The sequence below is a fragment of the Sebastes umbrosus genome, chromosome 1, assembly GCF_015220745.1.
Source record: "Sebastes umbrosus isolate fSebUmb1 chromosome 1, fSebUmb1.pri, whole genome shotgun sequence".
Lineage (NCBI taxonomy): Eukaryota > Metazoa > Chordata > Actinopteri > Perciformes > Sebastidae > Sebastes > Sebastes umbrosus.
In genome coordinates, this window is record NC_051269.1 from 42218572 (window position 1) to 42245818 (window position 27247).

Consider the following 27247-nt stretch of genomic DNA (forward strand, 5'->3'; position numbering starts at 1 on the left):
GACTTTATTTCTTCCGACATTTTTTTTTGACATCTTTCAGACTTTTTTGTCAGACATTTTTCAGACTTTTTTTCTACGGACTTTTTTTCTATGGTCTTTTTTTTCAGACTTTTTTCAGACTTTTTTCCTATGGACTTTTTTTTGACATTTTTCAGACATTTTTTCTTTCGACATTTTTTTTCAGAATTCTTTCCGACTTTATTTCTACCGACATTTTTTTTTTACATTTTTCAGACTTTTTTTGTCAGACATTTTTCAGACTTTTTTTGTCAGACATTTTTCAGACTTTTTTTTCTATGGACTTTTTTTTGACATCTTTCAGACTTTTTTTCTTCCGACATTTTTTTTTGACATCTTTCAGACTTTTTTTCTTCTGACATTTTTTTTTGACATTTTTCAAACTTTTTTGTCAGACATTTTTCAGACTTTTTTTTCAGACATTTTTTGTTTCGACATTTTTTTTCATAATTTTTGTCGACTTTATTTCTTCAGAAATTTTTTTAAGCATTTTTCAGACTTTTTTTCCAGACATTTCTCAGACTTTTTTTCAGAACTTTTTCAGATTTTAGTTCTTCTGACATTTTTTTTTGACATCATTCAGACTTTTTTGTCAGACATTTTTCCGACTTTTTTTCTATGGACATTTTTTTCTATGGACTTTTTTTTTCAGACTTTTTTCAGACTTTATTTCTTCCGACATTTTTTTTGACATTTTTCAGACTTTTTTTTCCAGACATTTTTCAGACTTTTTTTCTATGGATTTTTTTTTTATATCTTTCAGACTTTTTTTTTCCGACATTTTTTTTTGACATCTTTCAGACTTTTTTTTCAGACTTTTTTTCTATGAACATTTTTTTTGACATCTTTCAGACTTTTTTGTCAGACATTTTTTCTTTCAGACATTTTTTTCAGAATTTTTTCAGACTTTATTTCTACCGACATTTTTTTTTTTACATTTTTCAGACTTTTTTTCTATGGACTTTTTTTTTTTACATCTTTCAGACTTTTTTTCTTCTGACATTTTTTTTGACATCTTTCAGACTTTTTTTCTTCTGATATTTTTTTTTTTGACATTTTTCAGACTTTTTTTTCAGACATTTTTTCTTTCGACTTTTTTTTTCAGAAAATTTTTGTCGACTTTATTTCTTCAGAATTTTTCAGACTTTTTTTCCAGACATTTCTCAGACTTTTTTTTCAGAACTTTTTCAGACTTTAGTTCTTCTGACATTTTTTTTTGACATCATTCAGACTTTTTTGTCAGACATTTTTCCGACTTTTTTTCTATGGACTTTTCTTTTCAGACTTTTTTCAGACTTTATTTCTTCTGACATTTTTTTTGACATTTTTCAGACTTTTTTTGTCAGACATTTTTCAGACTTTTCTTCTATGGACTTTTTTTTTGACATCTTTCAGACTTTTTTTCTTCTGACATTTTTTTTGACACCTTTCAGACTTTTTTGTCAGACATTTTTCCGACTTTTTTTCTATGGACTTTTCTTTTCAGACTTTTTTCAGACTTTATTTCTTCCGACATTTTTTTTGACATTTTTCAGACTTTTTTGTCAGACATTTTTCAGACTTTTTTTTCAGACATTTTTTGTTTCGACATTTTTTTTCATAATTTTTGTCGACTTTATTTCTTCAGAAATTTTTTTAAGCATTTTTCAGACTTTTTTTCCAGACATTTCTCAGACTTTTTTTTTCAGAACTTTTTCAGACTTTAGTTCTTCTGACATTTTTTTTTTGACATCATTCAGACTTTTTTGTCAGACATTTTTCCGACTTTTTTTCTATGGACATTTTTTTCTATGGACTTTTTTTTTCAGACTTTTTTCAGACTTTATTGCTTCCGACATTTTTTTTGACATTTTTCAGACTTTTTTTTCCAGACATTTTTCAGACTTTTTTTCTATGGATTTTTTTTTTATATCTTTCAGACTTTTTTTTTCCGACATTTTTTTTTGACATCTTTCAGACTTTTTTTTCAGACTTTTTTTCTATGAACATTTTTTTTGACATCTTTCAGACTTTTTTGTCAGACTTTTTTTCTTCTGACATTTTTTTTGACATCTTTCAGACCTTTTTTTCTTCTGATATTTTTTTTTGACATTTTTCAGACTTTTTTTTCAGACATTTTTTCTTTCGACTTTTTTTTTCAGAAAATTTTTGTCGACTTTATTTCTTCAGAATTTTTCAGACTTTTTTTCCAGACATTTCTCAGACTTTTTTTTCAGAACTTTTTCAGACTTTAGTTCTTCTGACATTTTTTTTTGACATCATTCAGACTTTTTTGTCAGACATTTTTCCGACTTTTTTTCCGACTTTTTTTCTATGGACTTTTCTTTTCAGACTTTTTTCAGACTTTATTTCTTCTGACATTTTTTTTGACATTTTTCAGACTTTTTTTGTCAGACATTTTTCAGACTTTTCTTCTATGGACTTTTTTTTTGACATCTTTCAGACTTTTTTTCTTCTGACATTTTTTTTGACATCTTTCAGACTTTTTTGTCAGACATTTTTCCGACTTTTTTTCTATGGACTTTTCTTTTCAGACTTTTTTCAGACTTTATTTCTTCCGACATTTTTTTTGACATTTTTCAGACTTTTTTTTCAGACTTTTTTTTCTATGAACATTTTTTTTTACATCTTTCAGACTTTTTTGTCAGACATTTTTTCTTTCAGACATTTTTTTTCAGACTTTTTTCAGACTTTATTTCTTCCGACATTTTTTTTTGACATTTTTCAGACTTTTTTTTCAGACATTTTTTCTTTCAACATTTTTTTTCAGACTTTTTTCAGACTTTATTTCTTCCGACATTTTTTTTTGACATTTTTCAGACTTTTTTTTCCAGACATTTTTCTGACTTTTTTGTCAGACATTTTTCAGACTTTTTTTCTATAGACTTTTTTTTGGACATCTTTCAGACTTTCTTGTCGGACATTTTTCAGACATTTTTGTCAGACTTTATTTCTTCCAACATTTTTTATTGACATTTTTCAGACTTTTTTTCTGCAGACATTTTTTTCTATGGACTTTTTTTTCAGACTTTTTTCAGACTTTATTTCTTCCGACATTTTTTTTGACATTTTTCAGACTTTTTTTCAGAATTTTTTCAGACTATATTTCTGTGTTTTTATATATACATAATCATATTATGAAATTGATATCTTTTATTCTAAGGTTGCATCGAGACCATGGTAAACAAACTGAGATCCTCATGTGAGAGGAAGTCAAACACATCGAAAAAGCACAGAAGTGACTTTAATTCCGGTTCAGAGGTGGGCTCAGAAACAGGTACATCTACAATCTTTTTCCTTATTAATTGTGGATTAATAATCAATGGTAAACAATGGGCCTCATGCAGCAACATTCTCCTAAATTTCTAGGGCTGTCAAAGTTAGGTTGAGGCGTGTGGCTGGTTGTTGTTTATTAGCATACTGTAGGTAACGCCCTCTAAACACTATGTAGGTGCTGATGTGTGCAAATACTCTGGCACATGCCTAAGAATTAGAGAAATGCTACCCAAAAAGGTTTTAAGAGTGGTGGAGAGCACTATATCGCTTATTGCATGAGGCCCATTGATGCTACACTGGTTTATGATTTGCACACTGGTTTCTATATCTTTGCTAGATGTCATGCTCATATACTTTTGTGTAAGCTATGATAGATATATTTTTCATAACCCTGTATTTAGACAATAACTTGGCTCCTCTCTCCAAAACAGAATTTCAAAAACCCACAATTGATGCTTTCAACCTCGAGGAAATCAAAAAGAATGGCACTGCCTCAGCTGAAATCAGTCTCATGCGTTTGTTGGCGGGTGAGTCGACCTTTTATTCAGGCTCTAAAACAGCTGAACGTTTAAAACAGAGCTGCGACCCTCGTCATCAGTTGTTTATGTCTCATGTTTATGACCAGTTCAACCAGTGTCACTTTTGTCTTAATTCTATTATTAGAGGCCTGAAGAGTTCAACAAATATCCAGTAATTGAGTTGAAAAATACTGAAAAAAAATCTTCATATGTGCAGCAGAAATATGTTTTTTGTGGTTTTTGCTCCGTTAGTTGCCTGGCAACCCCTCAGATTTATCTTGCGGTAGAAAATGTGATGTAATTACAGTCATATGATGGCCAAAAAAATGTGGACCAATGTCATTACTGCACAAGCAAAGTTATACAACTCTTTTTTTAGGTCATAATAAACTACATTAAAGCGAGGGTTGGTAATGTTCTTCAAAAACATTTTTTTTTTTGTGGCTGCCAGGTGAGACGTCGCTGACTGAACGCTTCCCAGTCTGTTCATCTGGAGTATTTGAGGTCATGTGCAACATCTCTCTGGACGGACCGTTAATGTCTGACCAGCTAAAGGCTGAACTCAACCCACTGGTCATCACAGTTTTATCAGCCACCTCGATGCCTTCGACTCCGGTCCCTTTCCACATCTTACAGGTGCGACTTACATCTCACTTCATTTTTACTGACACTGACTACGTTTACATGCATAAAATATTCAATGTTTTTTCCCTTATTCCGAAAAAGACAGTATTCCTCCTGAGATGTTTACAGGGCTAATGAACATGAATATTCCCGTATAAATGCAGCCGATCATACTCCGATTAACAAACACAGCCTCCCTCTTTCATTTCTTCAACCACCTTCTTGAAAAGGTTGGCGTTGTGATATTTGCGCAAAAACTTGTTGATATCTAAGTCTTTCATATTGTTTAAAAGTAGGTGTGTTCCTCCTCCTTTTCTTTTGGCCATGCATCTCTGCAGACTGTCAGCTAGTTGGTTTGTGTTCAACGCACAGAGATGGCCGTAAACAGGCGAGAGGCCGGGTGTCGCAAACTGCCGTAAAATCCTCAATTGAGACTCATATTGTGAATGTGCTGTATATATACATGTCTAAAGAATGCTCCTAAAACCTGAATAATGTCAGCATATCCCAAATGTCTTAATCTCTCTGAAAATGCTCCATTCGGAATAAGACCTAATTCTGAATATCCAAACATAATATGCTGTTTACATGACCTGTATCAAATTTTGAATAAAAGTGGAATATTAGTGTGCCAGCCCGTTCTCATTCCCAGGGCATCAAATACCGACGCTTTGTCACGGCCGTTGGCGTTAGATACCAACACTTAAAGCAGCAGTAGGTGAGATTGGAACAAATATGATTAAAAAAAGTTATTTTTTATAAAACGGTCGCTATATCGTGACAGTAGTACATGAAACAGGTAACATGACAAAATCATGTTCCTCTGTGTCCTCCGGTGCTCCTAACGGCATCTGCAATATTTCACAGACCGTAGTAAACAAGCAGTCAGAGCTGATCTGAGGTCTGCTGTCCATCTGCTGTCTATGAGAGCCAGCTGTCAATCACTCTGAACTCCGACCAAACGGTCAAACTAGGCAGCACTGATCACATATGAATCAATATTCTGTTACGTTAATGCCTATTTCTCTCCTCACATGTTCTCAGAATCATCTTGTAGTGCACGGTTTAGCTGTAAAATGAGAGTCTGTTGAAGGAACGCCAAGTTCTGGTCACATGACCGGAGCACAGCCAATAAGAACGCTCTCTCAATGAAATGACCTGTGATTGGTCAAAGTCTCCCGTCACGGGCTAGATGTTCTAAAGCCTGTAAACAGAGCTATGAGGAGGAGCAGAAGTCTAGTTTTCTCTCAGAACACTTGAATTACAATATGCTGAAAGGTTATTATGGAACTTTTGTCCAATGATGCCAAAAATATACTGACTACTGCAGCTTTAAGGCACCGTTTAGCGTTGGTATGAGACGCAGAGAGTTTTCCATAAACTACAATGTAAGCCAATCTGCATCAATGTAAAACGCTCAGGGAAAATGCGCCGAGAGTGTGGTGATGTAGCTTTAAGAGCAAAAAGAGTCACACTGGTCCGGCGGTAGAGGAGGTTGATGGGTCCAACAAACATTTGGCTTTCATTCAGGAGACCGCTGTTCGTGTCCCGTAGGTCACGTTACAATCAGCTGTTCGTTCATGTCCAGTGTTCAAAACGTCAAGTCACATTTTCGCTGTCCAAACGAAACATAGTAGTTTTAAGCCCAACCATGTAGTTCTTTCCTAAACCTAACTATAGTGGTTTTGTTGCCGAAACCTAAGCAAGTATTTTTGTTTAATTCACAACATTAAAAAAAACACGTTTACTGCAACAGAAGAGTGACGCCGAGGGGTCTGACATAGCGTCAGTATATGACGAGTTGGGAGTGTGCATGTTAACGTAGTCACTGTCACAATTAATACATGGCTTGTACTCTACATGTGTTGAACACATTCCCTCCTCATTCATTATTTAGTTTGTATAAGTGATCAAATTTGATTTGCAAGCTTTGACATGGTTAATTTTTTTTGTTTTCCCAGGAAAAATGTGAGCCTGTATATTGCCAGTACAAGTTCCATAACTTGAACATGCACAGAACAAACTACCACGAGCACGGCACCGACATCTACTTCAGAGATATCAACGTGATCCTGACCGGCTTGATGAGTCCTGAAGAGCTCAAAGAGTTCCTCTCCGGTCCTCCTCTTGAGATAGAGGTTCACGATCGAGACAGAAAGCTGGAAAAAACTTCAAAAACTCCATCAGTGTTTGGCTCAAACATTGACATCCTGCGTGGTGCGGCAGCGGCACCGTTGAACTCTCACGGTGTTGCGAGCCTGAGCTTCTCTGAGCTGCTGCTTGGGAAGAAAAGCCTGAAGGTGCACTTACAAATCAAATGCTGCCCTCGACCTGCGCTGCTGGACCGGAAGATGACGGACACGGCAGCGAGCAGAGAGCCGATGCCACAAGGCCGTTATTACGATGCCAATTCTCAACTCAAAGTCCAGGTTGAGATAGCTTGTCCACTCAGCATTAAGAAGGACAGTAGTGAGTCCTGCGACGGTCCGTTTGGGCGCATCGTCTACCTCTTTGACTACAACAACGTCTCTTTGATGACCAAGCTGAGGTCAGAGATCCTCAAAATCAACGCCTCAGCTTTCCATCTGGGCTCACTGGAACACGCAGAGAAAGCCCTATCAAATTACAGAACGAATTTTAAGCACGACGAGAGCAAGGATCTGGACTTTGTTACGGGATTCCACGTGCTAGATAAGAGGACAAACATCTTTGTTCTGGAGGGGCTGAAACATAAAGCAGTGAGGCGACTTTGGGAGGCTGTTCCTATGAAGTAAGCCCACGAACACCACGTTGCTCTGACAGACCTAAGCGCTAACAGTTTTCAGCTGTGCCGTCTACTTGAATACGGTGTTTAAATTCCAGTGAGAATCCTGAAGCTTGTGTGATGTTTTGCAGGATAAGTGGCAGTGAGGCGGAGCAGGTGACCGTCCTCTACAATTCAAACCTGGCTTTCTTCAAGCGCATCTATGACTCGTTAGACGCGGGCCTGAGTCCTGTCCACTTATACGAGTCACTGGAGACCATCATGAGTCAGCCGCTGGTCTACATTAGAGGCATGGTCCCCCAGCCCTGCTTCCAAGCTCTGTTAAGGTCAGTGAGATTACACTGGCCTCAGAGGACCATACCTGTGATTCACCTGTTTTACTCCATCTACTACAAATCATGAATACTGTACTAACTAACAGAGATGGAGTTTACTCAGTTATGATAATGCAGATAGTAAGTATATTTGGTGTAATATAACTACAATAGACCCTTTTACAGTTTGCAAACAATGATGACGTACGTAAGTGTGCACGCAGTCAAGCTATGCAAGGACATTAACCACCAAAGATCGCAAATGCAACCTAAACAAATTGACCTTCCAGATCCGTGTGCTATTAGTGAGTGAGTAGAAGACATTAGCAAGTGGTCCAATATTCAGTGGCCAGATATATACATGTATTTGGTGGAGAAACCTAGTGTGTAATGTCACAACAGCTCCGTTCTAGTGCATTTCAAAGGAATTGAGTTGCTAGGCAACAGCTTGGGTCCAAATTTACTTCCTGTCAGCTGATGTCATTCACATAGACTGCAACAGGGAATAAACTGGGACACATTTACAATGTTTACGTTTAAAACTGTGTAATGTTGTACAGTTGTGACATCGCAAAGTTACAGAAATCCTAACGGCTTGTTTGAAAAAGGCACGGTTTCTGAATACGGGCTGTGTGTATTTCTCTGTGGATTAAGTGTTTCGATACTTTCACAGTGTTCATAAAGCACTTAAACCTGCTTTATGATATCAAATACATGAAAATCTCACTTTTTACAATATGGGACCTTTAAAGCTTGCGAGCTTTGCGAAGTTTGGATGGTTGGGGCAAAACGCCACATCCGTTTCCAACATGTGCGTGCATATTTTTGATGACGTTGGCTGTAAAAGGGTTATGTAACTTAAGTATACAGGATTTCTAGTTAGGCAGCTTTAACTTCAAAATACTGGTATGATTCCTCAACTCTTGCATGAAGTAATCTATTACAAGTTGACTACATGAAAGGCCATGTATGTTTTTGGATAGCATAGCATGATAGACTTCACCATGGTAAAGTCTGAGAGGTGTTTTTATTTTGCCTATAGGTTAAGCCAGCTGTGTCAAGTAAGACAACTCAGAGACGCGGTGCAGTGCAACCTCTTCCCCTCAGCAGACATGATTCTCAGCATGAGCGAGTTATACGGCACAGACGCCGAGCAGTGGGAGCAAGAAGCCGGAGTAAACGCCGAGGTGGACACGACCACTCTGGCTGTCTGCATGAAAAGAAAAGTACCGCTCGAATCACAGAATACAGAGTACATGAAATGGAAACATAACAGCCAGCAGCTGCTGCTCAAACAGTCCAAGGACTTCATTCAGGTCTGAAGGTCTAAAATCATTCTAGAGTAGAATCTGACGTATTCAACAGAGACACTCATGTGTTACATCATTTTCCAGGAGAATATTAAAAAGGCGCACGAGGAAAGTGAGCGGTTGCAGAAGCCGGAGGCTGCTGTATTGAGGATTGAACTGTCTGCAGCCGGGCCAGCTCACAACTACAGCATCCAGACCTTCAACTCGACTGAGCTCGCCAAGCAGCTGCTCCGCAAAGAGATGGCTCAGGTTAGATCAACGTATACGATATAATGTACTGTAGTGTTTTATAGATACTGTACACGGTGCATCTTAACATATCAGAGTACAGTTGGGTGTCTCAGAGTGTAGGGATTACACAGAGGTCATCATTTCATCTCTACTACTGGGTCCATACGATCTAAATTCCGAGTTATACAAATTTTAAAAAGCCAACTACTAACTAACAGCAGGGCAAGAATACTCAAAATTCGACCAAACTGCTGAAACTCTGAGAGACGGTCAAAATAACACTGCTATGTTATAACAACACGTTCTCATCCCAACTCGTCACATAGAGCCACGCCCCTTGGTTGGAGTCACGCCCCGCCCCTTGGTTAGCGTCACGCCCCTTGGTTGGCGTCATGCTATTTTTGGCATTAAAACCACTATACTTAGGTTTAGGAATGAACAAGGATGAAAGCCTGGATGAAAGCCCTGTGTTTGTTGGACCCATCCACTTCCCCTCCCGTCCGCCCTGTGTGTCTCTTTCGCTCTTTAAACTACGTCACCACAGTCTCTGCGCATTTTAGCAGAGTGTTTACTGTTGCCGCCGATGGGTTTACATTATAGTTAATCGCATTTAGTTACTAAATGCTTAAATTTACCAGCAGCTAAGGTTGCTAACAGTGAAAACAAAGGCAAAACTGCTGACAGAGCTAACAGTGTTATCCTCTGGAGGATGGGTGCTACGCTTCCGCAACGGCGCCGTGGGTCGGGACAGTGATGAAGTGAAAGTCAATTGTTCGTTCCATTGCAACATCAGCGCCCAGAAGCAGAGCTATATGCTTACGCCATTTGGACTGAAAGCAACTACCGGATGCCAGAAAAACGTCCGCCTACAAAGTGCCGTACAAAAGTAAAAAACAAAATTATTTCTATTCTATTTATCATATTCTACCAAAATGTCCTGTTTTGAACAATACAAATATTATAAATATAATAAGCGTTTTCAGTCCAAAATGGCGGCAGTGGCTGTTGTAAAAAAAACAACCAAAAAAACGGAGTTTCGTCTCTTTGCTTCTATACTTTAACCGCGGTATGAGAGCAATACAGAGCGGCGGCCAGAAGCTAGCAACATGCACAAACATGCATGTGTGGCCGGCTCGGCAATGTCAACAAAGCACAGAGAACCTCTGATTTCAACACACACAGAGAGAGACTTCATTCTCTGCTCAGGTAGACATTACTCCTCTATATATCTTTACTTTTGGGACACAGACAGGAAGTGTCGAGCGAAGAAGAACTTAAATGTGTTGTGTGCTTCTCTGGTGCTACCTCCAGGTGCCGGGGCGGAGGTTCACCTACAGTCAGCAGTACCACAGTGCTACCGTGGAGCACGAAGACGGGACTTGGAAAAACGACTCCGCTGCTGCCTATGCAGATTGGTTCAGGACTACGAGCAGAGGAAAGTCCAGAGTTCACCCTCGACACCCAGATGAGGCTCGTGTGGAAGAGCTGAGGAAGGTGATAATAATATTACCCATGCTGTTCTCTCCTGAGGTATCCAGTGATCGGGTGTGTAGAGGGTTGATAATACTACTACTGTTCACTGTGCTTCCAGCCGTGGAGAGAGAACATCCTACACGCCAACATATTGCAGCCCACACTATCAAGAGACCCATGGACCTGGAGCCAGCGCTATGAGGACTTCCAGCTCCACAGCAAACCTCCCCCTTTCTTCAGCACACCTCCTGCCACCATTCACCTGGCTGGTAGGCTGCGCAGCACCAACCAATCACCATAAGACACGTTGACCTGCTAAACACCGTTCAGTTTGTTGTATGATGGTGTATTTTTCCTGTGAGAGACTAGGCTGTATAACTAGCATCTAGCAATGCACTAAATCCAGCAGTCAGAGTATCCAAGAGTGGATTTTTCCTATAACCGTCTGGGCTGTGAGCTTTTTTCCTCAGTATTGAGGGCCAATATTGATATGTTTTGATTGAAGCTCCAGATGGCGTCTGTTTGAGCCAGTATCAGCTTCTGCTGCTGAGTAACACACTCCCACGCCACACTGGAGAATAGATTTGGTCAGGGAGGAACCTCTGTGATATCAGCAGTGAACAAAAACGATCTGTTGACGTCTGTCCTGTTTGTCCAACCATCCAGTGAAGTACAAGTTACAAGTTAAGTTATATGAACAGAAACGCATAGAATCTATAGAGTTTAAAGTGGGTGTGCTGTTGGTCTTCCTTCAGGAGCCCGTCTGCAGGAGGAGCAGCTGGAGGCAGCCAGAGCTCAGTACCGCCGCTGGCTGAAGAAGCTGCTTCCTGGCAGCAGCAGCACCGATCCACCAGGCAACGCCCCCTTCCCAGAGTTCAAGAGTCACATGAGAAGAAACTCGGAGAGAGTTCAGGATATACTGAAAGATGAGCCGAAGAAGTATTCACTGAGGAAACCAGGCTCAATGCTGAAGGTACGTTTTTTTAGGTGACTCAGGACACTCAGATGACCCTGTGAAATTTGTGGGTAATCCAACATTGCTAAAGACAAATTCAAGAAATGAGTGAAACCCCAGTGGTTAAAAAAAACAACATAAGAATTACCTCATGTCTTGATTCGGTCAGAGGGATATAGCCATAGATGTCATCAGTGAGCTCTCGTTTTAACATCACATAATGAAGTCAGAGGATCTGCTTTCACCTTGTCATTCATTTAAAGGAATAGTTCTGGTGTTTCTCAGTGTGGTTGTATGAGGTACTTCTCCATAGTCAGTGTATTACCTAAAGTAGATGACGGTCGGCAGTTTGGAGAAACAGACAGAGTTAGCGCACCTAAAAAAGGCCCACCTAAAAAAACATCAATATCAGTTTAAGTGTGCGCCGTATTTAGAATATTTTCACTACTTTAACTCGCCATCAGGCGGCCCTTTCCGACGGGGAACTGAAGCCGTTGTATCCATCGGTTAGTTAGTTTATGTTACTGTTTGACTTTGGTTAGTTCGATTTCACCAAAGTTACACAATAACACAAACTAACTAACCGATGGAGGCAGCGGTAGACCAGCAACTCTCGTGTTCTGAGAGGTTAAATTACTGTTTTTTTCCAATGGAGTCTGGTGGCTTTAGTGAAAGCATAGATGGATACAACGGCTTCAGTTCCCCGTTGGGAAGGGCTGTCTGATGGCAAGGTAAAGTGGTGAAAATATTTTTAATATAGCGTACACTGATACACACTGATAGCGATTTTTTTAGATGTTTAAAATCTGTTCTGCTGCTGCCCTCGTCAACAGCAGTACATTACTTTGGTAACTCCTGTCTATTTCTCCAAGCTGGGGGCGTGTCGACCGTCATCTACTGTAGATAATACACTGACTATGGATAAATACCTCATACAACCCGCACTGAGAAACACCCAAACTATCCCTTTAAAACCAAACTAAGAAGCTTTGTTGACCCTAAAGGCCACATGGTGGAATTCTGTTTTGTCTTCTGAACTCTGAGGGGCTGCTTTTGCGGCTGCTAAACCTGCAGAAGTAAGACAAAAAGAAATTGTGTAAATTCTCGAAGCACGCGCAAACCGAGGCGGATTATGGGACAGCAGGCCCGAGACCGGACGCGTAAAAGGCCTCCCCCCCGGCAGGCCATGACTTGCAGCCAACAGCACAATAACTACATTTTATACTCACAATTAACGCCAACAGGATATTAAGCTTTACAGCACAGGAACACTCAAAGCCAACAGCACAGTAACTAGAAATAAATTCACCTGCATCTCAACAGTGATTATTAAAAGTTGGTCTGGTTGCAGCTGACTGTAATAATCTTCAGTTTGTGAGCTAACTGACGTTTTGTGTGTTGCAGCCTTTTCCTCAACTGTCTGTGATGAACTTGGGCGACAACGAAGCCGAGGAAAAGACAAGCGTGGCTCTGGCCCCGGGCCTCTGTGAGGACCGCTGCCTCAGCAGCAAAAACAACGCCATCTCCAGACGCGCCTCTCAGTTCAACAAGTACCACTACACGTCAGTTTAAGTTACAATCTTTATTCAGCAAAAAGATACTTGAGAAAATCACAGAGGGTTTTATGCTCATGTGTGCTATGTTCTATGTTCTGTTGCTTCTTACAGTGAATTCAATAAGCAGCATTCGTTCCTGTACAAGCGGACGGCGCTGCCTCTGACCGACGAGGAGAAGAGCGTCTTCACTTTTCATGAACCCGACATGAAGACATCCGCTGTCCAGCCTTTCAGGAATATTAGTAGAAGCCAGAACCCACAAAAACTGTACACTGAAGACCAATAAGCATTAAACTAAGATCTTGTGCAATTATTAATTATAGCACTAAGAGCACTTTGAATAAAGCTCAAAAAACGCCATCAGAAGAGAACGGCCATTTTCCAAAAAGTGTTATCTTTGAAGCCACGGTTATTAAAATACAGTAACTAATAACATAAATATCTTAATTTATTAATCAGATGTACAGATATGATCAATCAAAGTGAGCACTAATAGAAGAGAAAAGATCATTGGAACCGTGAATTGTCTGAATAGAGGAGACGCTTCTATAGAGAGGCGAAGCCCCTTCCCACCACATGGGACCTCATTTCGGAATAAATATGAATGGTAGTCAACGGAAAGAGATAAAAAAATGTTTAGATCCCGTTTGAATTGCTCCATGAATCACACAGATGATGTTTGACAATTTAAAAGATAAGTTTGCGAGTCCAGAAAGTCTCAGTTTGTCGTAGTGTCATTTAGTTTTGTGTGAAACCGTTGAACTAAATCTCTCGTCTATACGTCACCAACACTAGCTAACGTAGCTATGTTCCACGCACAGATGAAACGTTGTCTTACCTGATGTGTTTCATCCAGCGACTCCTGGTGTTTTTATCAGCTGGGAGGAGAAAGAACAAGCTAAATGATACTGAGACAAATTGAGACTTTATTGACTCGCAAAATGATCTTTTAAATTGACAAACATCGTACGTGTGGCACAATTCAAACTCCGAAATAAAGTCCCATGGTGATCCACCAGAGAGGGGCTTTGCCTCTCCATCACGGTCACCCGGGAGAGCTCAGTATGTTCTTTCAAGAGGGTGAGAGCAGACGTAAGCTCGGTTCTCCAAGACCTCCTTGGCGATCTTCTTGATGTCGGCATCGTTGTTCTCAGGAGAGTCTGGAACGGGATCGACATGAGATTTACAAAACACAACATTAATCTCATCTGTCTGGATCGTGTCACCGGATAACTCTGGATTACATGCAGGTCATTAAAAAAAACAAAAAAACACACACACACACAGTGTGAAAATGAAAAGCAGCGAGGGGTTGGAGTGTTGGTATGTGGGGGTTTGTTGGGGAAATTCCGCAACACATGCAAGTCTTTTGTACTGAGATGCAGTAAAAAAAAAAAAAAAAAAAAAAAGGGGGTGAGGGGCTGTTCTCAATTACCATTTTCATGTTGTACTTACGTTTTTGCAACTGAGTCATCATATAATTGTTCTTGAAGAAAGCCTCGCTGCAGAATGTGTTTGCGAGCAGCACCTAGAAAAATGAACAACGCTCACTCATCAAATCCTGCAACTGGAAAACACTCTAGATACAGTATGATGCAGGAGGCCGTTAAGATGTCAGAAAGTCATCAAATGTGAAGTGAGATGATTGCACACGTTTATAGCTTCAATATTCATCCGCAGACACGAGACAACACGTGGAAACATTAGGCACACATTTCATCAATAACACAACAAAAATATATATCACAGTAGCACTTTTCTACACATCATGGAAAGAAGTCCAAAACCAAACATGAAGAATGAAGCTTTTATAATCACACTGGATCTACGCTGGATGAAAGCTTAATGATTGAAGCCATATTCGCTTTTAAAATTATTCAGAACTTTGGTTTGGATTACTCCGTGATCCTCAGGCGAAACATTTCAGCCTTAAACAAAAGACACAAATGACTATTTTTGGAAAGGAATTCAGTCAGACAGGATCTCTACAGTCTCTCTGTGTGTGCGTGTTTTACATAAAATACAAAAGGTGGGCCGCTGCGTGTTTGCTGACAGTTCTGCCTGTAGCCACAGCACAGAGGAGAGGAACACCGCTGCCCATCTGAAACACAGACATGCTGTTGCAAAAGAGGATAATACGAAGCATTCGCTGCCTTCTTTAGCGTCTCTCTGTTGAGTGGTTGTGTGCTCTGTTTGGCTCCACATCGCACAGCGACCTACAGTTAGTGTCGACACTCTGACATCCCGTTCTCCACCTACGTCTGCTCTGATTAAAACTGTTTTCTCCATGAAAGTGGAGCAGCACAGGTTACTACCATATAAGAAGTGGACGTAGTCACCGTGACGTCACCCATTGGTTTGTGGACGTTTTGAAGCCTCGAGTTCGGCATTTTAGCCGTCGCCATCTTGGTTTATTTTGCAACCAGAAGTGACACTAGAGGGTGGAGCTAAGTCCAACCGAACGCTGAACACACTTTGGCTTTCACTGAAAGAGTCTAAACCACAACATATGCCAAGCTTTTCTTCTTAAGTTACTCAAAATTTCCAAAAGAAGACAGTTTTCAGCAGTCCTTCTCACTTTATGGCATGCAAGTGTGCTCTTTGAGAGTCAGTGTCAGCAAAGAACGGATATTACCAAGAAGTGAAAGTCAATTGCAACATCAGCGCCAAGCAGCAGAGCTACGCTTCCACCATTTTGGACTGAAAGCGACTCCCGGACGCCAGTTAAACGTCCGCCTAAGTGGCGTACAAAAGTAAAAACTAAATTATTTCTATTCTATTTTCATATTCTATGAAATAGTGAAAATAATAGCTATATTAAATCTAAGTAACTACTGATTTGAGTTAACAAGTCACATGCCGATAACAATTAAATTAAACATGTTTGCAAGGAAAAAAAGAAGAATAAAAGAACACAGAATCAGAGGTGACCTCACGCTGTGACGCGCTGCTGCTGCTTTAATTGTTTTCAGCTCCAACAGCTCGATGCAGTGAAAGCAGCCTGATCTAATTACATAACAATGTGTGTTTTATTAAAAAGGAAACTTTGATGGTTTTCAACCAGCTTTGTATGATTATAATATGGGTAGAATATGCAAATGATCAATGTTTAACTTCCCTTCATGTTGCCAACACGACAGATTGTACTTCCTACACAGGGAGGGGGCGTGTTGTAATGCTGGAATCGGACATGCGGGGCTCCTTATATGAGCCAGAATACAGTGTGGAGGAATTACGGCATATGGACGAGGAAGAGGTCGCCACAGCCAAAAGTCAGGCACCGCCAGCAACGAGCCCAGTGCATTCTGGTTGTCATAGGTTTTCTACCCTTTGAGCAAAAAGGGAATACCACAGCCCCTTTTTTCTGTTTTCTCTGGTCATGTAGCACCAATTTCAAAAATAATTGCCTCTTTCTACTGCATAGACAGCCCAGTTTAAAGAAAAGAACATTATTTAAAAAAATTAGTATTGTGGAGCGTTTCTGCAGCTGCTGCTGTCAGCTCTTTCTTTCTACATAGAGTTTGCCTTTCATATTGGCCATTTCATTTCATTATAAATGTCATTCATATTTATTTTAGACAGAGAAAGGTTAAGAAACGTGTGGTAATTTGTAAATAATAGTAATAATCCACAATTAAAAACCCCGTACTGTATTCATTCATGGAGCTCTCCAAGTCACTGCATGTTCTACAACACTGTCCGGCACATATTTCAGAATAAAAGCCTTGTTTTAATAAATGAAGGAATTCTGTACACAGAAAAAAAAATGAAAGTGTTGATTTAAAAATAAATCTTTACTTTTTCCCATCTTCGTAACATTTTCTACAGATGAAGACATCGAAACTGTAACTGAAAATTTAACGTTTCATTCAGTTTTACGTGTTAGAATGTGCTGTGTTTAAGTTTCACTTTCACTTTTACAACGTAGACGAGTGAGACGCGCATCTCAGGCGGGCAGTGTGGCTGCTCTGACCTGTTAACACGGACGCCCAAATAAAAAAACAACAGGTAACGCAGCCGTCATGCGCTGCTGAGGTTCCCAGTGTGGACAAGGCTTTAAAATGAAGCTGTTTTATAATCAGATAAAAGTTCCTCACGGTAACTTTAACCAATCCAGCGTAACTACTCACGTTTTACTCGCCCGAACACACTTCAAGTCTATTTACTTCGATTTTTTACGTGCATAACTAGTAGTGATTGTGTGTTCGGCTCTGAGCGTCCGCCAAAACCTAGGTGATCTACACTCAGTTCGGTGCCTGAACGCATTCTGTGTAGACACAGACGGAGGGCTGAAGCTGTTTAGACATGGTGTGAGGATAAATATCCACTATGGTAGTGTATGGAATGAGTGAGGCAGCTGCTTACTGTCAGTTATAAATGGTAATAGAGAAACTGATGTGTGTGAGGTAAATGGAAAAATGCTTTCAATATGAAAGATAGAGAAATTGACTCAAGATGAATATTAACTCCAGGTGTATAGGAGGCCGATAGCCTTTGAAGTTCTGACCGTGGACTCTTTGGACTAACGTTCACCGTACATGTTTTGTAGCTGGGTCCATAACGGTTAATAGAAGATTTTCAGTTCCTTAACAGGTCTTAATTTAAGCTGTGGTGTGTGTGTGTGAGTGTGTGTGTGTGTACTGTACACACCTCGTGGTCGTGATTCCTGAGCCCGATGCTGATGGAGCGGCTGGTTCTGGAAAGGACAGCCGTCATAGCGTAGAGGTTGATCAGCACATCTGCTACTCTCTTCAGGATGAGCTGCTCATCCACGATGGTCTGACGTCAACGGAAAAAAAACAAAAAAAACAAGAACACTTCAATCATCGATCGTTTCCACCCTCTGAGGTGAATTCAGTTGCTTCTGCTTTGATTGATAACATCATCATAATAACCAATTCTTTGAGCGAAGGAATACAATCTTCAGACTTGTCCGAACATTTTCCAGTACTCTTTATTAATCAAGCTTTAAATGTCTTTTATATTATAAAGTGCTTTATAAATACTGTTAAACTATCAAAACGCTCAATATACAGAGAAATACACACAGCCTGTATTTTATAGAAATTGCGGGTTTGAAACAAGCCGTTAGGATTTCTGTCCATTTGTGATGTCAATATATAAATCATTACACGGTGTGACGACCCCTGCCTCACTACTGAGATGCCAGTGTGGATTTGCCATGTGTCCTTGAAGGTATCACGGGAGAAGACGCCTGATGCAGAGCACCTGATGTTGGCGCGCCCTGAGCATAAAAGCCCCAATCAAGTTGATGTTACTGACTGACACACTCCACATTTGTAGCTATTTCTGTATTTCTTTAATTTATTTACAATAAATATCTTTAATTTTCAATCATTCACTGCGTCCTTTCCTGTATTTGTCATGGTCTAGGAGCCGGGCTTTGACAAATAGGGGGCTCGTCCGGGATTTAAACCCAGAACCTCTCGCTATGACGCACGGTTTTAAACATATATATTCTAAATGTGTCCCAGTTTATTTCCTGTTGCAGTGTATGTGAATAACATCAGCTGACAGGAAGTAAACATGGACCCAAGCTGTTGCCTAGCAACGCAATGCCGTTGAAATGCACTAAAACGGAACGTTTCAGACAGAGACTACAGGTATATTCAGGCAGACAGGATGAGGAAGATAAAGTTGTTTTTTTTAAATTAGAGCATGTGAACATGTTTTAGTAGAAAAACTTTTTATTTTACATGATCGAAATACATTTTGAAATGAAAATGAGGCTTTGAATAAGCCCAGTGGGGTTTCTGCCTCTTCCAGCACTGTGTATTTGTTATTTTTTGTTATATATAATAGTGCAAAAACAAAAATTGTTTCTGTAATACAGCGAGGAAAAAACAGTAATTGTGCATAATTTTGTAATTTATCAGGTTATCAAATAATTTTCTTGCAAACTTCAACCCACAAAAGTTATGGAGGAAGACGACAGGAGAGGACTCTGAAATAAAATGCGTTCTGAGCTCGGCTGAGCTCTCACTCACTCGCTGCTCCTCGGGACACAGTTTGGATTGAGCTCTTGAGTTGTGATTAATTACTTCCTGTGTTTGGAGGTTGTTTGACAGAGTCCATACAGAGACCAGGATCACAGCTGGGCTAATATGTGATACCTCTGGTGTCTAGGTTAGAGGGAACGGGATGCTCTTATCTCTCAGAGGGTTTAAATCTTTCTGACCTCTCAGTGTTGATCATTAAGCTTATTTACTTTGATTTAAACAGTTTGAACTTGTTCCAGGTTTTATTCTGAAGACTGTAGCGTGATGAAAAAAAAAGCCCTCTTGAGGACTCTTCTCGTGTATTGGATCAAAATGGAGGCAAACGATACAGGAAGTGGGGATTTGGAAAGCGGACCTGTTTCCAAGAGGTTTATAGGTTCTGTGGAGACGCCGTGATTACAAAAGCACAGCGAAGGAGGAAAGAGAGAACAGTCTGGAGCAGCTGTGTGAACATCAGCTCAGAAGGAAGATATGAACGGATATCTACCGTCATTATTAAACAACTTATTTTAGCCATGTAAAGACAAATGGGAATATGGTTCAAAGAGGAATTGGGAACATTTCACCACTGTTTTTCCAAAATGTAAAATCATTTAAATGTATTTTAATTACCTTTCCATATCTGTACAGCAGGCTCTCCACAGTCGATCCAAACAGGTTGACGTTCTCCTCCAACTTCTTTGCACTTTCCTGTGAACAGAAAACTCTCGTAAGCTTCGACTAGGACACCTGAAGTTTGAAGAAAATTCTCTCCTTTAAATAAAAGTTCTTACTGTCAAGCTGGGATGCACCACTCCATCTTTCCCCGTCAGGCCGAGGTCCGCTGAGCTTCCGAATGAGCTCCTCAGTTTCTTGCCCACCATGCCCAAAGCCATACCTATATTTCCTTTCTTCATCTCCCTGCAGGCAGAGCACAGAAAACACTGAGAGGCGAAAGACCCTTCTGGAAGTTTAACTAGTTTCCTCCCAGGGTCACAATTCTATAAGTTTCTACCCGGATGACAATACAGCTACACCAAATGAAGTCTCAGCACATCACAGCGTGCAGCGCCCAAAGTTGGGCTTTGCTCGACGCAGCGAAAAGTCGCCGTGACGCGGTACAACCCGTTGGAAATAACGGGTTTCAGAGCGCAGTGGTGCCGTTGTTGCATTGTCCCTGAAAGGGACTTCAGTGGGTGAGAGATGGAGAGAGAAATGGAGAGAAATATAGATGAAACTGATGAATATTAGCCTAGTTTATGCCAGAGATTCAGATTATTCAGTTTTCTTTCCTGAGAATTAAAAGTAAAATTAAAAGTAGGCCTATTTAACATAAAAATGTTGTTGCAGTGTAGTTCATATTTTGTTATTTTCATTCTTTAAAAGTCACCAGAATGCAGGAAACAAAGTCTTTGAAACTCAAATGTTTCTGGGGGAGAACAGATGCTTTGGGTTAGATATCCTCCCTATTTTTGAGGTCTCAAGGTTAGCAAGCATGTACATAACCTTGTGATGGTATTTTAGTGAAGATTATTTACACACAAGAAAATAAATAGTGTGATCACGGCCACACGGATTCACAGGATTCAGCTAAAAACATCGAATTATCTCTGAAAATGACACCTGTGATGTCATGCAGCGTTTAAGACCAGAGAAACCTAACATTTAAAGCTGCACCAATCAGTATTTTTATGATAACAATGGAGCAAATGATTATGTATAAAGTGAAAACTTATCACCTCGGCTCTACAGAGTTTTAGGTCTTTCAGCTCGTTGTGATTTTCTTGCCTGCAAATGTACTTTTTAGATTCTCATCAGCATCAATTCCAGCTGCAGCAAAGAAAAAAAACAACAACTGCACACTACGAGCTCAGCACCAAACCGCAGACAGTTATCGACTAGCTAAAGCTGAAGTGGCCAAAACAATAAAAATAGTTTAAAGCTAGGGAGGAGGTTCTTTGTATATGCCTGTGGCTTCTTGAGCTCTCCTCACACATGTCTTGTTTTGTTTTTTTGTTTTTTATGTGCATGTGCAAATAAATTAAACTTACTTTATTTTGCCTGTGAGGACTTTGCCAGCGTGCTGCATCCCAGTGAGAGCGATGTACATCCTCAGGATTTCATTGGTACCCTGAAAAACAACAACAGAGTCTAAATATGGCCAACCATCAATTTCACATCTGTTGTACTAAAGTATCTGTAAGTGGTAATACAGCCCACGACGAAGAACACAATAAAAAGGTGGTGTCTGTGTGTGTGAGGGTGGGAGGGGGTGGACTGTGGGATAATAAGGCATCACACTGTGAAATATTTCCTATCAATAAAACATGGAAAATCACATTTAAAAAACCTGATTATGACTGATTGATTAACACCTTATGACACACAGAAAAACAGTTTAAATGTTTGATGAGCTGCTGCTCTGTCCATTCATCCAACTACAGGAAGAATCCATCAGCCTCATCTAAAAATAATCCATCTAAGATTTCAGAGTCAAATTTGCCACCTAGTGGCCACTAACAGAATGGATCATCTTAACAAACCAACTACAGTACAGTAGTAGCAGTAGTAGTAGTAGTAGTAGTAGTAGTAGTAGTATCAGTAGTAGTAGCAGTAGTGGTAGTAGTAGTAGTAGTAGTAGTAGTAGTAGTAGTAGCAGTGGTAGTAGTAGTAGTAGTAGTAGCAGTAGTAGTAGCAGTAGTGGTAGTAGTAGCAGTAGTAATCCCACCCACATAAGAGATGTTTGACTCGCAACCAACTAAACTATATGGACCGATCAGCCATAACATGTCATACCACTGAGAGGTGAAGTGAATAACAATGATTATCTTGTTACCATGGCACCTGGCAGTGTAGGGGCTGGGGGGGGGGGTATATTAGACAGCAAGTGAACATTTTGAACCTTGTGTTAGAAAAAAAAAAAATTGTATTCACTCGACCCAGATTTAAAAAAAAAAAAAAGAAAAGGTAGCCTGCTAAACAACACCATGCACATAAAGTGCAGATGTTCCTCTGTTTGGGGTGCCGACCAAACAGAAAAAGGATGTTTGAAAGGATTCAGCGAGTGTCACATTGAAGATGAGGTCACAGCAGTTTCATGTGGCGTCGCTTCGGCGATGAGGAGAGAATCCTGCCTACACTGAGGGGGGGTACTATCTGCCATGGAATACTAAATGAAGAAAAAGAAACTTGCCACCAAAAATGAGTCGAGTCGAGTCGAACCATGCAGTGGAAATAAGACATAATGTTCTTTTCACCCTGAACATGACCTCTCTGGTGTCCTCAGTGGGAACTATGATTTTAATGAGTACCTCAAAGATGGGCAGGATGCGGCAGTCCCTGACGAAGCGCTCGTACGGGTAGTTCTTGGTATAACCCAGACCTCCGAGGATCTGAAGAGCTTCACTGACACAAATCCAGCCTCCCTCTGAGCTGAACACCTGAACAGAAGACGGAGGATACGCATCATCATCATGAGACATTTTGTTTTATATGAAAAGAATAAATGCGGTCTTACCTTAACCATGGCAGCCTCTAGAGAACAGTCCGGAAGCCCCGGTCTGTCCATCATCCCCGCCGTCAGGTACGCCATGCTCTCCATCACGAAGGCATTAAGAGCCATCAATGCAAACTTCTCCTACGGTAACAGGAGAGAAACACACCTTATTCAGCGGCTCTGAGTGCTGCTGATTATCCACTCTAGTGAGAGGAAAGAAAAGTGGTCTGTACCTGAATCATCCCAAATTCAGCCAGGCTTTTGTTGAACTGCTTCCTGGTCGCGGCGTACTCAGATGTCATTTCTACAGAAAGCCAGACATGAGATGACGTCAAACCGAAGACATTTTTACAAACATGGAAGTTCTTTATCCGTTATGTCTGTTTGGAGGTTTTTACCGATCAGTTTTTTAATCATTCCAGCTGAAGAACTGCCCATACTGAACCTCCCTGAGTTCAGGATGTTCATGGCGACCTGTCCCAACACAAAGCCAAGAGGTTGGTGAACACATCAACACGCCCTCACGGATACAGTAGGTGGATAAAGGATAACGTTTTTACCTTGAATCCACCTCCTATTTCTCCTATTACATTCTCCACAGGCACTGGGACGTTGTCAAAGGACACTTCACAAGCTGAAAAAGTCAAACAGTTTAATTACAAATGACATGAACTCTACCAAGTAGTGCTGCACGGTATACGGATACTAGAAAGGTATCGCGATACCCTGCCGTTAAAACCAGTACAATACCCTGTTTATTAGTACCTGTACTTTAAGAATGACCGTGTGTGTGCAGCGCTCTACTTTAGAGGACGCCATCAGGATTGGGATCTCGTGGGAGCAGGCAGTTTTAACTTTGCTGCTGGTGGAACAAGTGGTCATGTAATACAATGTAGTGATAACCAGAAGGATGGAGTGAACAAATGAAGTTGAAATGAAGATTAACGCAAGTAATGAACACATACTTGCCAACCCTCCTGATGGCTCTGTACAGCATGTAAAAGCCATAAGCCCTATACTGTTTCCTCCCAGACAACAATACAGCTACACCAAATGTTGTTTTCTGGGGGAAGAGAGCTGCTGGTGGTTTGAGCTGCGCTCTCCGCTGGGCTCAGTTAAAAGTCCCCTGAACGCAGGAAACAAAGTCTCTGAAAGCCACCGCTTTGGTTCTGAAATCCTCCTTATTTTTGAGGTCTTAAGGTTGGCAAGTATGCCTGAACCGCTCAGCGACTGCAGTCTCGCTCTGAGCTGGCGTCTCTATCAGCAGAACTCCCTTCAACAGAACAAGGAAATAACAGTGCGGCTCTAACTACCGATCAAATGTACCGATGAAATTAGATTCACCATCTTTTCTGAATCTGTCTAAGCATCTCCTGTTATTCAGCAAACACATAATCCACCAAAGAGCACGTGTTAAAGTGTTATTTTACCGTGTGTCTCTGTAACGTGAAATGGACGGAGAGGAAAAACAGTCCGGCGGGCGGCGACAGAGACATTCGCTTCACAAACACCACTTCGACACAACTTCCTTCCTCTGTCTTCCTAATTTTAGCATCTTTTCCATCTTTTTTGTGGGGTTTTTAGTTGTGGAAGCCTCTCAGTGTCTCATGTGTATGTATGTATCGAGATATTTAAACAGGGCATCATTTCGAAGTCATAACTTTGGTATCGTGACTGCACTACTACCAAGACCACTCCCGTGTGTTCATCCTTACTGTTGGAGCCCCGGATGCCCAGCTTGTCCTCCGGCTTGCCGCTGGTGATGCCCCCGAAAGCCCTCTCCACGATAAACGCCGAAATCTTGTCTTTCTTCACGCCATCTACCTCCACCTCCGTCCTGGCAAACACCGTCATAATATCTGCCGTGGCTCCGTTTGAAATCCAAAACTGATCAAACACAAATTGAAAAGGATCTTTAGAGTTTAGGGCAAAATGAATAATGTGAGAGGATGAAAGTTTGAAGTCCAGATTAAAAACATTTGTCTCTCACCTTGGAGCCGTTGATCAGGTAATGTTTTCCGTCTTCTGACAGGGTTGCGCGGGTCTGAATGGAGGCGGCATCACTTCCACTGAAATGAACAAACAGAGTGTAAATCGAGCTAATCCAACCAAAGTATAGATCGACTGATTAATCGACAAGTATCTAACCAGACCCGAGTGACATTTGTGGGTACGTTTACACGCCGTTTAATGTGCTGCAGCTGAGCAGCTAACTGACGTGCTTTTCCCCGGTGAACGTTGGTTTAGTGGCTCGTTCAACAAGCGAAGCTGCAGGACAAGACGTGTGTTCATGTTCGATAAGGAGGAGACTTTAGAAAGCTAATGTGGGTTGTTTGTTCAGTCTGTAGCATTTGTTGTACAAAAGTGGAACGAAATGCGTACAATAAGAAACAGTAAAGAAAACCTTGCTTGCCTTGTTTTGTTTACAAGAAAACTCCCCAGGCCAGTTTTAAACTAACTGCTAACGGCGAGCACACCTCCGGGGTAAACTGACCACAAACTAATTGACCTCCGTTACTTCGTTGTGTATTTTACAGAACATACAGGACTGTCCAGATGACTCATGTACGAACAGAACGGCAGCTGTAGGCAAGAAATGAGATGTCAGCGCCGTTACCTTCCAGGCTCCGTCAGACAGAAAGCTGCGATGTGTTCTCCTGAGGCCAGTTTGTGCAGATACTTCTGCTTCTGGGCTTCGTTTCCTGCAATCAGGATCCCCTGAAACACCAAACAGCTGTTAGCCAATCACACGGAGGGAAAAACCTTTTGATCGTGTTATCATAGATAGACTTTCCCTCCAGTTTCTCCACATCACAGACATGCAGCTGATGAGTTTCATATATAACATTATTTTAGTTTTTACCTTCAGTCCGATGGCTTGATGTGCAGCCAGCGTTACAGCAATAGAGCCGTCTAACGAGGTGATCTCTGCCAGTCGTGCATACACGGTGTTGGTCAATCCGAGACCACCTGGGATAACAAAAATAGAAACCTTCAACTTGTGGTGGTAAGACACAGAGGGACTATTACTCAGGGTTCCCACACCTTCAAATTCAAGGACTTTTCAAAGACTTTCCATTCCCAATTCCCTCAAATCCAAGGACCAAACACAACATAGTTTGAGACACGGATACTGTTACACCCATAGAGTGACTTTTATTGATTTACTGCAGGCTCTGCATCACAATCATCTTACCATACTCCTCAGGAATCATGATTCCAAACAGCCCGAGCTCCTTCAACCCATTCATAGTCTCTGGAGGGATACTGGCTTCTCGGTCAATCCTCGCCGAGTCAACTGAAATCACAATAAACAGTCATTCATTGCCAAGTCATTAAATTACTCAGAGGCAACAGATTGCAAGATCATTATTTTCACGCATAAAAACATATACTGCAGGTTGCTTATTATGGAGGATGGAACTTGCCAAAATAAAATGTAGGCATTAATTAATTGATCAAATGTGACATAAATTGATATTTCTGTTTTAATTTTTAATTTAGCTATTTTTGTATTAATTCTCTTACTCTTCTGTTTATTTTTCTTTTAATTATTTGTGTATTTATTTTTTTAATGTATTTATTTTTTATTGGAATTATTTATTTATTTATGCATTTTTTTATTTATACATTTATTTATTTATTTTTTATTTATATATATTTTTAAATGTGTGTATTTATTTTTGTATTTATTTCTTTATGCATGATTTTCCCTTTCATTTCACCCCTTATTTATTTCCCCAAACTGAGTGACAAGAGTGACAGCCCCATCGTTTTCATAATGAGGCAGAAAAGCATGAAGAGATGTAAAAAGAAATGTGTAAAGAAATGTATAAAAAAAGAATACAGAAATAAATTAGTTTTGGGAAATAAATAAGAGGTGAAATGCAAAGGGAAAATCGTGCAGAAATAAATAAATAAATGCATAAATATATAGATACACACATTTAAAATGAAATATAAAATAAATAAATAAATAAATAAGTGCAAAAATAAATAAATGCAAAAATAAATACATTTAAAAAATAATACAAATAAATGCATAAATAAATAAAAGGGAACATTAAACGGAAAAGTAAATAAATATGGGAATTAATACAAGGATAAATAAATAAAGAAGCTAATTAAAACAGAAATACCAATTTATGTCACATTTTATTGATTGATTAATTAATGGCTACATTTATTTTAAATATTATTTCTGCTACATTTAATGACATATTTCTATATATCGAGTCATTTTTTTATTTCTAATAGCAGTTTTATTGAACTCTTGCATTCATCATCCTCTCTCACCTTCCTCATTGAAGAATTTTTCCACGGGTGCAACAAGCTGGTTGATTTCCTCCACTTCTTCATTTCCAACTTCTGGATAAGGGAAGACCTCGGCCTGGATGACAAACACACTATTTTACAAACTAAACTTCCAGCTCCTCACAGAGAAAAAACAAAGTGTTTAAGTCATATAAACAGAATGAGAGATATGAGATAGAGAATAGATTTGCAAAAAATTCTAAAAAACATGTTTTTACTTTGTCGTTATGAGTTATTGAGTGTAGATTGCAAAAATGGCAATTTTATCCATTTATAATTACATCTACAACACAATAAAGTGTGCAGAAAGGTGAAGGGGTCTGAATTAGCTTTGTCAAAGTTAAAGCGATAATAATAACGCTTTAACACAAATTTATTTTAATGCCACTAATTTCTTTA

The 27247-nt window shown here is 39.9% G+C and overlaps 2 protein-coding genes across 2 annotated transcripts in view; one reads left to right on the forward strand and one right to left on the reverse strand.

The window, feature by feature from the left end:
- Positions 1-13380, forward strand: part of cfap92 (cilia and flagella associated protein 92 (putative)) — a 17909-nt gene extending 4529 nt beyond the window's left edge. The window contains exons 5-16 of the mRNA XM_037783522.1: positions 3182-3295; positions 3726-3821; positions 4264-4448; positions 6398-7206; positions 7332-7526; positions 8557-8830; positions 8909-9073; positions 10367-10549; positions 10647-10797; positions 11284-11501; positions 12888-13045; positions 13151-13380. Of these exons, the coding sequence (XP_037639450.1) occupies positions 3182-3295; positions 3726-3821; positions 4264-4448; positions 6398-7206; positions 7332-7526; positions 8557-8830; positions 8909-9073; positions 10367-10549; positions 10647-10797; positions 11284-11501; positions 12888-13045; positions 13151-13325 (2723 nt within the window). The 3' untranslated portion in view covers positions 13326-13380. The remainder of the gene's footprint in view (positions 1-3181; positions 3296-3725; positions 3822-4263; positions 4449-6397; positions 7207-7331; positions 7527-8556; positions 8831-8908; positions 9074-10366; positions 10550-10646; positions 10798-11283; positions 11502-12887; positions 13046-13150) is intronic.
- The window catches only part of acad9 (acyl-CoA dehydrogenase family, member 9), a 16692-nt gene continuing 2491 nt past the window's right edge, over positions 13047-27247 (reverse strand). The window contains exons 2-18 of the mRNA XM_037783570.1: positions 26831-26924; positions 25731-25832; positions 25398-25504; positions 25152-25252; positions 24525-24603; positions 24250-24421; positions 23095-23168; positions 22933-23008; positions 22768-22838; positions 22556-22675; positions 22350-22478; positions 21090-21169; positions 19833-19959; positions 19672-19749; positions 17690-17818; positions 14495-14567; positions 13047-14199 (exon numbers count right to left, since the gene is read on the reverse strand). Coding sequence (XP_037639498.1) covers positions 14099-14199; positions 14495-14567; positions 17690-17818; positions 19672-19749; positions 19833-19959; positions 21090-21169; positions 22350-22478; positions 22556-22675; positions 22768-22838; positions 22933-23008; positions 23095-23168; positions 24250-24421; positions 24525-24603; positions 25152-25252; positions 25398-25504; positions 25731-25832; positions 26831-26924 — 1713 coding nt within the window. The 3' untranslated portion in view covers positions 13047-14098. The remainder of the gene's footprint in view (positions 14200-14494; positions 14568-17689; positions 17819-19671; positions 19750-19832; positions 19960-21089; positions 21170-22349; positions 22479-22555; positions 22676-22767; positions 22839-22932; positions 23009-23094; positions 23169-24249; positions 24422-24524; positions 24604-25151; positions 25253-25397; positions 25505-25730; positions 25833-26830; positions 26925-27247) is intronic.